At 45.4% G+C, this 14,476-nt stretch overlaps 1 protein-coding gene across 21 annotated transcripts in view; it reads left to right on the forward strand.

Moving 5' to 3' along the window:
• Positions 1–14,476, forward strand: part of RALGPS1 (Ral GEF with PH domain and SH3 binding motif 1) — a 271,251-nt gene that overhangs the window by 108,162 nt on the left and 148,613 nt on the right. For all 21 annotated transcript variants that reach the window (XM_046686090.1, XM_046686100.1, XM_046686023.1 and 18 more), the window contains 2 exons: positions 2,121–2,213; positions 12,768–12,894. In XM_046686090.1, coding sequence (XP_046542046.1) covers positions 2,121–2,213; positions 12,768–12,894 — 220 coding nt within the window. The remainder of the gene's footprint in view (positions 1–2,120; positions 2,214–12,767; positions 12,895–14,476) is intronic.

A 14,476-nucleotide genomic window follows, 5' to 3' on the forward strand; every position in this document is an offset into this window, starting at 1 on the left:
CTCTGCCAGCCCAGACTGTGACCCCATGGCCTTCCTGGACCATTCCCATCACTTACACAGCCCTGCCAGCTCCTGCCCAAACACTGTTCCCAACCACTAGGCTTACCTGACTCTTGGCAGAGCGCTGTTCTGTCTGGTTCACCACTTGCTTCATGTGCACTTGTTGTCTTCCCGCCCAGATCCTAGGCCAGCTAACCTTTATTGAGGCCCCTCATGAGCCAGGCACCGTAGCAGCTGCTTTACTGAAATGCTCATATTCGATGCTCACATTATTATTACCCCATTTCCAGAGGAGGAAGGGGAGGCTTGGAGAGGTGAATGTCCATGCCCCGGGCCTCACAGCCAGTCAGTTGGAACATGTCTCTCTGTCTTCAGGGGAGCTGCCCTGCTGCCCCCCTGGGAAGGTTAAGCGCATCCATCTAAGTGTTTTAGGGGCAGTGGACACTTTCATGTCCTGTGCATTCTGAAGTGCTTGGAACCATGTTGGGCTTGAGGATACTTGTTGCTGTCAGTGAGTTCATGCTAGACCACGAGAGAAAGTGGGATGAAGTTCTAGCCCACCTGGTGCTTGAGTTTATGGTCCCCACCCAAGGAACCCCAAATGATCCCTCCTTATGTGTGCCATCTTCCTATGGCAGATCATCGTGCCGTGCTGTGCCCTGGGTGTGTTCTCATGCAGGTCCCCTCCTTCCTCTGGACCTTGGTGTGCCATCTAGAAAATGAAAGGGGTGGGTTAGAGAATCTCCCTGGGGACCCTCAGCTCTCAAAGAAACTCTACGACAGGCACAGCGATTCAGATACATAGGATGAAATTTATTTCTATTATGACACACAGGAAAGAATTAGAGAATGTTACAAGATGTATGAGATGAAGTATTAACTTGTGTGGAAGGGAGAAATCTCCTAGTTGGAACACAGCCGTGAGAACTAGGCATGAGGACTTTTCATTTGTCTGTTCACCCTACTATGTGCTGGGTGCTGTACTAAGTACTGGGGATATGATGGCAGGTACAACTTCATCCCTGCTCTCAGGGAACACACAGTCCAGGGTGAGAGAGAGGCAAGAAAAAGCAAGTACAGTCTGGTGTGCTGGGAGATGCACAGACTGCTGTGGGAACACACAGGCAGGGTCCCTACCCTTCCTAGATTTGGAAACATGGCCAGGAAAGACATGCTAGAGGAAGTGGCATCTGAGCTTGGATGTACCCAAGACAAGTGATGGGGAGTGGGGGACAAGCCTTCCCAACAAACAACCAGACCGGCATTGCTCTGATTACTCACCCTGGTGCCAGGCACTGTCCCATGTAGCGAAAGTGCCATGGTTACCTTCCTCCTTTTAAATATGCGGCTCACGTAACTTGCCAAAGGATACCTCAGTAGCGGGAGCCGGGATTGGAACCAGATCTCTTGGTTCCATAGAGCCTGCTCGCTAACCCACACTTCACTGACTCCCGAGATTGAGAAACGGAGCCTCAGTCCTGTTAGCAGGGTTCCCTCAGCATAAAACCAAGAACAGAGCAATTCCATTTGTCTGTACTTATTCTCAGCTGGTCTTCCATTGTCCTCCGTGCTAAGAACTCGTCTGAGACTGAATTGAATCCGAATGTTCTCCCTCTTTCGGGGTCTGGTTCAAAGGGGGTTGGTCAAGTGAGTGGGAAGCCAGGGCTTTGTCTCCCCAGCTGAGAGGGGCTGTGCGGATCGATAGCATCTTCCCTCAGCCCCTCGTTCCGGGTGTTAAGGTGTCACAGGAGCCCCACGGTGATGTTGTTGGCACAGCTGAGGTTTCAGTTTACAAAAGCCTGCTGGGATGGTTCAGATTCGTCTAAAAAAAGAATATAAAGGACATTATCAAACCCAGCCCCCAGTCATGCTTCTGTCCAGCAGCCAGACTAGTCAGCTGATGAAATTTTGCAAATGTTTAGATGCAGACTCACCTTTTGACAGTTTGCAAGAAAAAGAGCATATGGTTTCTATGAACTTCCTAGAACTATATTTTCTACATGAGATATTTTTAAGTGTAATTGAATTTCATAAATATGACAACATTTGGTAACACTTGAGCATGTTTTTGTTCTGTTGTTTATAGCAGCAAAATAATCTATTCCATATCTTTTTTGCAGAAACTTCTAGAACTCAACAACCTTCATTCTCTCATGTCTGTGGTGTCAGCATTACAAAGCGCGCCCATCTTCAGGCTGACGAAAACCTGGGCTGTAAGTTAAGCTTCCTAAGTCGATTCCTTTGATTTTGGCTGTTGTGTCGTTGGTGAAGTTCTTCATTCCTTAATCCCCAGACAGCTTTCTCCGACTGTCTCCCTTTGCCAATGACGGAGGATTACTGTGGGTTAATGAAATGTTCCTTGGGCATCCTCCTTCAGTGACCTTAGCTCCATTTTGGGACAAGGAAGTTGTCAGGATGCTGACGTGGCTGGGGTCAGAAGCCCCCTAGAGTGGCCCTTCCTGGATCCTACAGTGTTGTGTGTGATGGCAAGGTCAGCGATATGACTTCTTTCCTCCACTTGGCTGGTATTCTTTCCTGGCAGGCTCCAGACTGCCCTTGGGACGGTCTCTGGGCTGATGGCTCGCAGCTGCCCTGGGTTGCTGGCCATACAGCTAAGAGCTTCTCTGGAGAAACCTGTGACCTTCTTGTAGGGGAAAATGATTGTTTTTTCCTAAAGGCCATGGATAATTTCAGCTTAGAGGTGGAGCCTGATAGTTATATAATTGAGTCTGTAGGAAAGTTTTCCTGCTGTAAAAATACTTTAAAAATATCTCAGACCTCTTTATCCTCCTTCGCTTGGCACGGTGCCTGACATGGGGGAAGTAATTGCTGTTTCCATAGCTCGTTAGCATTCACCTCCTGGCCCGCCTGGTCCAGGGTCTCTCACAGACACACAGCCCAAGCCTTTCAAGACCTGTTTATGTCCCACGGAACTGAAGGAAACTATATGGAATTGTCAGCTGTGCTTCTGCAACTCATTTGCGAACTTCTTCCTGCCAGTCTGTGGGGCTGGGCTGTGTTTCATACTTGGCTAGTTCAGGGGCCTTTAAAATACTTAGGGATTATGTTGTAGGTGATCAGAAATGAGCCTTGTTTCTTTAAATTTCAATTTTCCATAGATCTAGCCCTAGCAAAGTGGAGCGAGAAGTGTTAGCTTGGAGTCAAAAAACAGTCTGTGTTCAGGCGCCATGCAGAGTGTGACTTCTGTGGGACTTGTTTCCCTGTGTCCACTCAGAGAGGTTGGCCTAGCTTAGTGGTTTTCCAGCAGTGCCTCCTGGAGCCCCAGGGGTTCCACGGAGCTGCCTTGGGGGCCATAAGGGGCTGAGGGAGAGAGGGGGTACCAAACAGACAGCGTGGGCACTCTTTCCACCAGAGCAGCTCATTTGTATCAGTTTTAGTGCTGGGCTTCTGGGTGAATTTCCCTTGAGCGGTGGCTTTGGAGGTCAAAAGCAAGTTTGGAAGCCGCTGGTCTTTGCAGCTGCTGCCAGCCCTGTGATTCCCTGAGTCCATCTGAGCCATCAGGCTTTTTTCAAAAGTTGCTTGGAGATTCTTTTTCAAATGAATTTTCCATCATTTAGATGATGTTATTGTTTCTTGGACTGCTGGGAGCTATGTGTGGACCTGGAGGCATGAATTATGACTCTCATGGTGCACAGCCCTTACTGTCAGTCATGTTGTGACTCACGGTGACCCTGAGAAGCTGTTGAGTTGGTGAGGGCAGTAGGGAGTCTTGCAAGCCACCTCTCGCCCACATGTCCTGTTGGTACAAGGACAGTGGTTGGCGCAGAGCATTTGGGAAATGGAGGGGGCCAAACTCGTCGTCTTTCCCCCTCATCCAAATTACCCCAGCCCAGGGCATCGATGACTCCGTTGTATTCCTGACACTCTCTCCGCACCTGTCCTGGCACAGCATGTGGCACATCTGCTCTGTAGTTTTGTGTACAGGTCTGCCTCCCACTTGGGACTGCCTTCCTTCATGATGAGGTCTGATTTTTCTCTGTATCCCTGGTGCACAGCTAGGTATATGCTTGTGCTTGAGTTATATGTTAATTGTGCTGAATCGCATCCTTCTTTTGCTGTTAATTTCTGGTAATGAGATTAGCCCTAGAAATATTGCCAAAAAAGAGCTGTTTATCCTTGCCCCGCTTGTCCCTGGATCTGGTACTGGTGAGACCTCATGCGCGCGGAGCAGGGATGAGCAGGAGCACTAAAGGGCCCACGCTGGCAGCCCAAAATGTCAGTGCTTTTATAGTCTTTGTTTTTCAGAGAAGGAAACTGAGGTTCCAGGAGGTGTGTGACCTTTCGAAGATCACAGGCGAGTGCCGGAGCTGATGTGGTGTAGCCTTGCCTTGCTGGACTCCATCGTCCATGTTCCTGGCCATTGTGCTGGATGGCTTGCCAGTGACGGAACCTGGTGTTGGAATCAGGCTGGGCACAGGGCAGGGAGAACTAGGCACACACACTACTTGGGAGATGGGGCTGGAGAAGTGAGGCTGGCACACAGGCCCTGGGGGCCAGGATGTGGCTAGCTCCCTGGGTGCTGTCCCTGGGGTGCATCAAAACCCTGGATATCTTGGAAGCCTGGACAGAAAGGAGTTACAGGTGTAGGAGGAGACCTGCCACTCAGTTGCACCATGGATGACCTCCAGTGAGGGCCAGTTGGTCGTTAGCTGTCGGGCAGGGCGGCCTGTTGACCTGTCCATGGCTGGCTGCGGAGTGCCAGTGGCCGAGTGAGCTGGGACGGGCCAGAGACTGATGCTGAGCCTAGGCCTGCACGTAGTTGGTGCATGATAAATGCCGGCTGGGTACACAAACAAGGAGGGACTCACCTTCCGCTGGCCCAGAAACACATGGGCAGGGTCTGATTTATCCCAGGGCTGGGGCCACTTTGGAATACTGGCTTCCTCGGAGCCATGAGACCTAAGCAAGAGGTTGAATCGCCAATTCTGATTTCCTGAGCACACATTACCGTGCGGCTCTTATTCCTTCTACAAATCCAATATTTATCGAACGCCTCCTCTATGCCAGGCCTTGAGGCTGTGGTCAAGGCCCCTGTCTTCATGGGCTTTTGTGTTAGTTAGAGGGGACAGACACGTCATTGGGGAGAATAAACACGTGCCAGGTCTGGCTGGCCCAAGAAATGACCAATAAATGTTTGTTGAATGCCTGGAGTGATGAACAAAGAATATCAGGTGGGATAAAATGGATGCAGACACTAAAACAGAAGATGCGATGGAGAGTGACCAGGTGTCTGCTAGGGAAGGCCCCTCTGAGAGGACAGTTCCAAGTTGAGACCTGAGTGACAGAAGGAGCCGGCCATGCCCAGATGAGGGCATGCGCGTTCCAGGCAGAGGTCACAGCCAATGCAAAGGCCCCAGTGGGAAGACACTTGGTGTGATCGAGAAACTCAAAGGCCAGCGTGGCAGGAGCGCGGCAGGCCGGGAGGAGATTGGTGCAGGAAGCTGTGGGTGGCAGCGGGGCCAGTGGGGAAGGGCTTACAGCCTGGAGAAGAGTCAGCTTCTACTCTAAGTGCAAGGAAGGGGTTTAAACGGGAGATGGACATGATCTGGTTCATGGCTGCTTTTCGTTTTTTTAATTCCTTTATTAATCGCTACTTTATTAATTGCTATTGTGTGGAAAACAAATTGGGTGACTGGTGCAGGGGGCATCAAGAGTGGAAACGGGGCCTAGAAGGAGGTTAGGGCAGAATCCAGGAATGAGCTGATGTCAGCTAGGATCAGGGAGGTGGCAGTGGACATGGAGAGAAGTGGACCGATAGGAGAGGCATTCTGAAGATAGAGTTGACAGGCTTTGTGATGGATGGGGTGTTGGAGGTGAGGAACAGAAAGGAACAGAAAACCCTTAGGTTTGGGGCCTGAGCAGCTGGGAAGATGATGAAAGCTTTTCACTGGTCAGGGTGGTCCTAAGAGGAGGCTGACTTATTCATGAGAGACCTGGAAGTATGGAATTCCTGGAGTATGGGTGAGTCACTCGTTACAGTAATTGTAGTCATGTGCTGCACACACACTCACAAACACACACGCGCGCGTGCTCTGCTGGCTCTGTACACGTTCCTCTCATGATTTGCTCTTTCCTACTGAATCGATCCAGGGAGTTTGACTCATCTGCAGCAGCAAACTGAAAACTGAAGTTCTTGGCAGGGAGGAAATCCCAGCCAATGGGTCAGGAGGCCTGGTCTGCAGGGGGGTGACCTGGAAGGGGAACTTCCTGGGAGTGGGGCTCTCACTGTCAGACATCTGGGGGCACAGGGTCATCGAGCGCTACAGTTCAGAGAATGGGCGCTTTGCAAATATCCTGAGAAGGCAGATGTGTGGCATTCCCATGTTTCAGATTTTAGGTGCCTCCGGGGAGTGCTTCTGCTCCCCGTGCCCAGTGGAGGCCCCAGCGGCCCTCGGATGCTGCTGGGAAGGTGATGCTGGGCGGGGCTGCCTGTCTCAGGCTTTCCTGAGCATTGGCTCAGGTAGGAGGCCAGAGGAGTTGGGGGTGAGGAGACGGGAGGCAGAGGAAACCAACATTTGCAGCCTCCAGTTACTCCTTCCCCAGTCGTTCCTCAGTCGCCTGCTTGTACTGCTGATCAGAAGTTCCCAGTCATGAATTCTGCCGACATCTTTACCCCCATCTTCCTTGACATTGCCACAACGTCGGACACTTCATCACCCCCTTCTTGAAAACTCTTTTACCCTGGCTTGATCCTCTTCCCACCGCTCTGACAGCTGGCTCCTCCCTGACTGCTTTGGGTCCTCTCACGCATTGGGTGTAGATGTTTTAGGAGGCTCTGACCCCAATTCCTGCCACCCCCAATCTGTTTCCCATCCCTTGGGGGTCTCACCGGCTTGGAGAGCTTCAGCCATCGCCTCTGTGCCCCAGTGGTGGCTGCCTCCTCAGCTCTCACCCCAGCCTCTCTCCGGAGCCCAAATTCACGTCCCAACCCCTGCTCCACAGAGCCCTTTGCTCATATGTTCCTTTGACAGCTCACAACTTGGCATGTCTGAGATCAATCTTTGGTTTCCGGGAAGTGATAATGAGTGCCAGAAGACTCTTAGCAGACTGTGTTTTGGACTTTGAGACAATATGGTAGACTGAGCTGATGAGGAATAAGCCCCTCCCTCCCAGTTGCCCGCTCCAAACGTACAAACACAAATAAATGCTGGATAAAATACAACCAAATTAACAACCAAGAAACAAAGCTGAACTAGAAGCCAAGAAAGGGAAGTCACCATGTGCTAGAAATAAAGAATGCTCCCGGAGTCAGCACAGTGAGCAGAGTTGGGAGAAACCCCTGCGTGTAGGCCTTCGCAGCAGGGAGCTGGGGTTCTAATGCCTGCACGGGGAGGGGTCCAGGCTGCAGACCCACGCACATGGGGGCTGCACTTCAGCTGCTGAAAGGAATCAGAGAGCCATCAAGTATCAGCTATCAGAAAATCTCTTTCCAGCCTGGGGAGTTCCAAGGGAGCATGAGAAAAGTTACCTATGAGATGCTGTCACCCCAGCCTGTACCTCAGGTGGCTATGGGGTCTGAGTACACATGACCTCAATTGGTATGGGGACTGCAGGCCAAGAAATGAAGGGCCGTGTCGCATGGAGTTAACAGTGTGGACTCTTGAGTCAGACAACTGGACTCAGGCTCGGACCTGCTCCTTATGGTAAGGAGATAAATGAGTAAATGTATAAAAAGTGGTTAGAAGTGTGCCTGGTAGATAGTAAGGGCTAGATAAGTATTGGCTGCTGCTGCTGTTATTATTATTTCCAGCTCTTCTTGACTGTTCTCAAATGGGCTGGCAGAGGCTGCTCTGCCCAGAAGCTAGGCCCTTTTATGACCTGATATCATCATCGTCATCTTCCAGCTACTCCTGGTCTTGCTGTCTCTGGTCCTTCCTCACACCACTGCTGGAGTGATCGCCCTCAGCATAGCTCCAGTGTTTTTCCTTTTCTGATTAAAGACAGTTTGTAGCACTCCCCCACCCCTGGCTCAGTTGGGGAGTCTGTGTTCACCATTCCTCCAAAGCAGGATGCTCTGATATAAACCTCTTGGTGTTGTTCTATTTAATCAATCGTTTGAACATTCATTTCTCCACCTCTAGTTGTATAATAATGAATATTTTATCAGCTGATTTTTAACCATCATTTGGATTTCAAACCTTGGACTTCACTGATCCTGAGAGCAAGACACGACGCTGAGCTTGAAGGAGAGAGAGGGTTGGTGTGTCTTGATGGGTGTTTTTGAGGGAAACGTGCATTTGGGAATGTGGCGCTTGCTGTAAGCTCATGGGCAGTGAGCGTATTGCAGAGTGCCGAGGACGTAGTAGAGACATTTTGGCAACAGCAGCAAATAGCAAAAGGTTTCATACCTACTTCACACCTAGTTCCTGACCCTAAAAAACAAACCATAAACCTTTCGGCTGTGGCCAGCGGAGCATCTGCTACCACCAGCAACCCAGCACCCCAAGTCACGTGCGGAAGAGACGCAAGAGTTGGCTGGAGGAATTTCCTGTTCAAACATGGCCACAATCAACTCATTCTTTCCCCTTTGATTAGTATTCGCTGCTCATGCTTAGCTGCTTGTGATTGGCACCCTGTCTGCAAGTTGAGTTGAAGTATCTGGAAAAGTAGAATAAGCAGTCAAAATGGTCATCACATGTCCATGGTGTTCAGATGGCTGAGTCAGAAACATACTTTGCCTAATGGCGAATTTCCATCTCTTTCCTATCTTCTCGGTCTCGTCCACAGCAACATTTGCCTACATTTCTGCCAAACTGCTGCTCCCTTGAGCCTCCCTGTGTGCCTACCTCCAGGTCACTGCTCATGCATTCTTTGGCCTCTGGGGCCTCTCCAGCCCGGTCTCCACTAGTGGAAATCCCTCAAGACTCGTTTCCAGGACTACCTCTTCCTGAAGTTCCTTCTAGAGACCTCTTGCAGTGTTTGTGACCCTTCCTTGCCTTAACTAGTCCTTTTCATTGATCATCCAGCTTGAACAAATGGAGATATACACTTGGTCCCTGACTCCTCACCCCTCCAGACCAACTCTGGGCCCAGGATGGGCCATTGGCAAACTTCCATTTGGAGACGAATCTCAGCCTCTTTGCTCTACTCTTGGGGCTTTGTGGGAATGTCTCCTGAGGTTGCCAGGAGTGGAATTTAAAAAAAATTTTAGCAAAATTACTGGAAACACATGATAAAAATTGTCCTATGAGACTATACATTGTGTATGTATGTATACATGTGGATGTGTGTGTGTGTGTGTGTGTGTGCATGTAAACTGTTAAAGGATAATTGTTTAAAAAGGGAAAATCATGACTCATATAAGTATAAAATGAATACTTATCAAGATTTTATTTAACTCATTAATTAGTGAGAGAACCACCAAGATATTACAATTATATCAAAAGAGAACCTGGAATACTACACTTTAAAATAAAAGTCGGGTAAGGAATAATTTTTAAAACGGATACAAAATTAGTTGGTATTCCCAGGGAGATAATCACTGGCATTCCGTGAGACATAATTTGCCTTTCAATAGACAGGAATTATTTGCATTACTACATTTCCTACAAGTTAACTTCTATCTGTACAGAGTTTAAAATGGCCTTAGTCAAAGACAAATATGGACAGCTGGCCAGGACGCCTATGAAATTTCAGAAGTCACAATTTTCCCTCATTTTACTTATGACGGTCTCCATTGCATCTAATATTTTACATTAGCTATGTTACTTTGTAGTTTATTTCTCAGAAACTGATAGTTTGTATCTAAAGAGGTAAAAGTTACTTTTTTTTTAAGCGCCTAGGTTTTATTCCGTACTCAATCTGTTGAATCCATTGGTCCATAGATTATCCACAGCACTAAAAATTCTTTCCATACCAACAGTAGACACTGGAATTGAAATAGAATTTTGAGCCAGTTTTAACATATTTGGAGCAACGGGCTCTTTGTTGAAAAGCGTTTCCACATATCAAGAAATGTCATTCTCTCAAGGCAGGAGAACAAGACACCAGCATCCTCATAAAGAGCGTTGGGAGGGACTTTTTTCCTTCCATGGAAACAGCTTCCAGATTTGAACTATTTACCAGAAGAGGGGGGTTTTTCATCATTAGTCAAATACAAGTGCCACGTACAGGGTCTTGGAGCATGATAAGGGAAATTTCCAAATTTTTTTCTAGATATTTGACCAAGATATCTTTTCTCTAGATAGTTGGTCACCAAAATTTGTGATCTTCCTGGCTTTTGACCCTGCGATTTATGAGTCTCATGTTATCCCTTGGAGCTGACACTTGGCACCATGAAAATTATTTGAAATCAGTATGTAGGGACTTGGTTTTTACCTTGGAATTTTAGTTCACTTTGCATATGTGGCTATAATCCGAATGTTGTGTATTTTTTGCTTTTTGCCTTATTTGTAGAGGTTTATCTGTATTGTTGATATATTATAAAAATTGGTTCTTGAGTTATTCATCATTTCTATAGGTTGGGTGTTTAGTTTAATTTTGTTTTTTAATGTATCAGTTTCTAAGTTTATGTGTTAATTGATTTCTCCTACTTTTTCCCCAGCTTCTTGAGTTGAATCTTCAGTTCATTTATGTTCTTACTTGTTGAATTATGAGTTTAAAACCACGTGTTTTCTTCTCAGTACAGTTTCAGCCTCATCACAGTTTAACAGAAAGTGTTCTCATTGTTTGTGGTTTGTAAATAGTCCATAATCTTAGCTTTTTTTTTTTCTGCTCTTTCTCCCCGTATCCCCCCAGTACATAGTTGTATATCTTAGTTGCAGGTCCTTCTAGTTGTGGCATGTGGGACCCCACCTCAACATGGCCTGATGAGCGGTGCCCTGTCCATGCCCCGGATGCAAACCAGTGAAACCCTGGGCTGTGGGAGCGGAGTGCGTGAACCCAACCACTCAGCCACGGGGCCGACCCCTATCTTAGCTTTTGTTTCTTTTTTTACCCAAGAATTATTGGAGTATTCAGAATTTTCCAAGGAATTGAATTTTTAAGTTATCATTGTTAGTTTTCTCATTTATTTATTCATTAGATATTTAGCCAGTGTTTTCTGTCGGGAAGCATACCAGATGCAGGGGATGGTGAAGTGAGTACAACCAGCGTGGTCACTGCCTTCGTGGGGACCGTCGTTGTGAGTGAGACACAGATGTAACTGCACCATTAATCACAATTGTAATAAACGTTATGGAAGAAAATCTCAGGGTGCCCCAAACTTCTCAGCTTTACCAGAAGTGAAGTTGCCTGTTGTCTTTTGTGAACTTTTCCTTCATCTTATTTCCTTACCTCTTTTCCCGGACATGAATGCTTTTAGTGTCTGTTTAACTCAGGTAGGCAAATAATTTACTTTCTTGTCTGTAATGCTGATGGTTTCTTCCTGGGGCTTCATGTAAACTCTAAAATCTAAAGGACCTTCAGTTCACATGAGATTTTCAGTTTATGACCCTACTTGTAATAAAAGTTAAAACATGTATAAGTAAATGCTGTTATTTTTTTGAATAAACAAACCCTATGTTTAAAAAAATTACATCTTAAAAGAGTATTTTCACCATAATACATGCCATTAATTTTAAAGATAACTCTGTACTGAAAGGCTTATTGAAACAACTCTCACTCATTGTTCTCTCTCTCCATTCCCTATTCATTCCCCAGAGGCAACCCACTTACAGTTGTTTAATGGTTTCTTCTGGTAGTTTCTGCCACATTCCCACGAATGTGTTTTTGCTATAATTTATTGATCCATTCATTTTAGACGTTCGGTGACTTCTTTTTTATGATAGATTTTGGTTTAGTTTTCCTGAACCACCTTCCCTCATTCTTAAAAGACACTCATGTTACTATAGCTAAATCGCTTTTATTAAATGAATATTCAGTGTCTTAATTATTAGACACACACAAGTCTTGACCTAGGACATGTCGGGTGACTGCAGTCTGAGTCCCTAGTAGCAAGTCTGGAAAATCAGGAATTCGGGTTTCTATTCCTTCCTTCCGAGAAGGCTCCTTATACACATGGAGCCATCCCTTTCCTGGTGACCAAGCTCTCCATACCACAGATCTCAGTCAGAAAGGATCTTTATGAATCTCTGGGCTGTGCGTACCTGCTCATCCTGTATTTGCTTAACTAAGTCACCCCTTTGATGAGTGCATATGGAAAAGAAATTGGGCTTCTTTTAATTAAAATACCATACCCAGCATAAATATGACACAGCCATAGACTATAGGGCATCTGGAGGAGATAGCCTAGATTGGAGAGATGGCCTGGCTATGTGCACAACATACACAGGTGAATTATTGAATTTTCCTGGGGCCTCCAGCAGTGGTGAAGATGTTGAGGAGAGAGCAAGAAGCTGTGGACTCGTGGAAAGAGACCTGGTGTAGTTGTGAAATAACTCTGGGTGACCTTGAGCAATTTGCTTTGCTCTCTGAGCTCCTTGCTGTTGTAGGTTCTGTGCACCCTTGAAAGTAGCTGCTATGCAGGGGATTCTGGCATCATTTAGAATAGTGGACTAGGTTGTTTCGGAGGATGTCTTCCAAGTGTGAGATTCTATGAAAAAAAGACAAAATCAAGGCCATGAAACTTCCCATCTCTGCATGAAAATGCCTCTTAAAATCTTTAGTTGTGCCCAGGATTTGGCACACCGTACACATGCCATTTAGGATGTTTCCTTTTAGTCTTCATCCACAGTTATTCTTTCTCTTTAGCTTCCTGTGGTTTATTTCTCTTGTCTCTCATACTCTATATTTTCTTCTCACTCCAGCTTTTGAATCGAAAAGACAAGACCACCTTTGAGAAATTGGACTACCTGATGTCTAAAGAAGATAATTACAAGCGGACTCGGGAATATATCCGAAGCCTGAAGATGGTTCCCAGTATTCCCTATCTCGGTAGGAGTCTGAGTTGGCTTATTATTTTTTAAGAAACCTGCTCAGTGCCAAATAAGATGTTTCTACAGTTCTAGTTGAGAACTTTGCAGGAAGCCTCACGGGCTGTGGATAAATAGGTAATTGGTTAGCTCCTTGGATTGGAACAGGCTGTTGATACTTCCCAGGGATGGGAACCTTGATGAGGGTCTTGAAACAAGGATATTCTGCTTCTTACACAAGTGACCAGTGAATCCCAAGCCTCCCTAGCCTGCAGCCCAGAGGGTCACAGTGACAGTAACAAGACTCTTACTGGCTCATCCACATCCTCCCGAACTGGGAGAACTCAGGCCCAAACCCCTCTGTCTGGTTCTCTGGGCATTATTAATATATTTTATAAGATTTGTACCAATAAGATTATAATGACAATTATTGATTCTTCTCTTTAGAAAATGATACATGTTCCCTGTCAGGAATTAGGAAGAGAAGAAAATTAATATCATTTGTTATCTCACCTAGAGATAATCATGATTTTGCTTCATATCCTTTCATTCATTCAGGTGCATGTAAAATACGTATGTTTACTCCATCATGAACATTTCTGAGCTGTATTTCTACGCTGTGACTCAGTCTCATCAGAAGGATTTGTCAAACTAGAATCTGCTCTCTAATATTGACACTTAAGTTGCTTCTACATTTTTGCTATTAAAAGTTTACAGTGAACATCCTTGTTGCAAAAACTTTCTACGTATAGTAATGATTATTACATTATAATAAATTCCTAGAAGTGTGATTATTGGGTCAAAACTTAGGCAGAATTGTATGCCTTTTCATGTGTATTTTCAAAACGACCTCCGTAGAGGTTTCATTGGAAGGGGGTGAAATTGCCTATTTCACTCACATGCACAAATATTGTGCATTTTCATATGCTTTTTTTCTTTTCCTTTCTCTCTTTTTTTTCTTTGCCAATTTGACAGGTGAAAAATACTTCTTGTAGTTTGGGTTTCACAGTTATGCTAGTTTTATGAAAAAGTTTTTATCTTTTTATGGTCTAAAATAATATTAATAACAAGGGAAATTAAGGTTTTATAGAAGTGACTCCTAATATTTTCAGAGATCTAGTGCAATTTTTTGGAAATAGATTTTTGACAGCTTTTAAATGTCTTCCACAAGCATCATTTATTTAGATTTTCTAATTCTTTTAAAGCCAACTTGGAAAATTTAATTTTAGTAGAAAATTGTCCATTTGATCGAAGTTTTCAAAATTATTAGCATAGAGTTTTTTTCTCGTTTTTTTTGACCATAGAGTTTATACATAATATTCTCTTATAAATTTTAACCTCCTGTGTGTATATAGTTATATTTGCTTTGCATTCCTAATAGTTTGCATTTTTGTTTTCTCTTTCTTTTTTTAATTTGCTTTGCCAGAGGTACGTCTGTTGGTCCTTCCAAAGAATTAGACTTTGTATTTGTTTATCAGTCGCATTGTCTTTCTGCTTTCTAATTTACTGTATTTCATCAGTCTAGAATGTGCTTTTTCTTTCCACATTTTAACACCTCTGAAATTGGGATGCATCTTTCAATTGATGGTTACAAAGCACTGTGA

Source organism: Equus quagga, chromosome 1 (assembly GCF_021613505.1).
Source record: "Equus quagga isolate Etosha38 chromosome 1, UCLA_HA_Equagga_1.0, whole genome shotgun sequence".
Taxonomy (NCBI): Eukaryota; Metazoa; Chordata; class Mammalia; order Perissodactyla; family Equidae; genus Equus; species Equus quagga.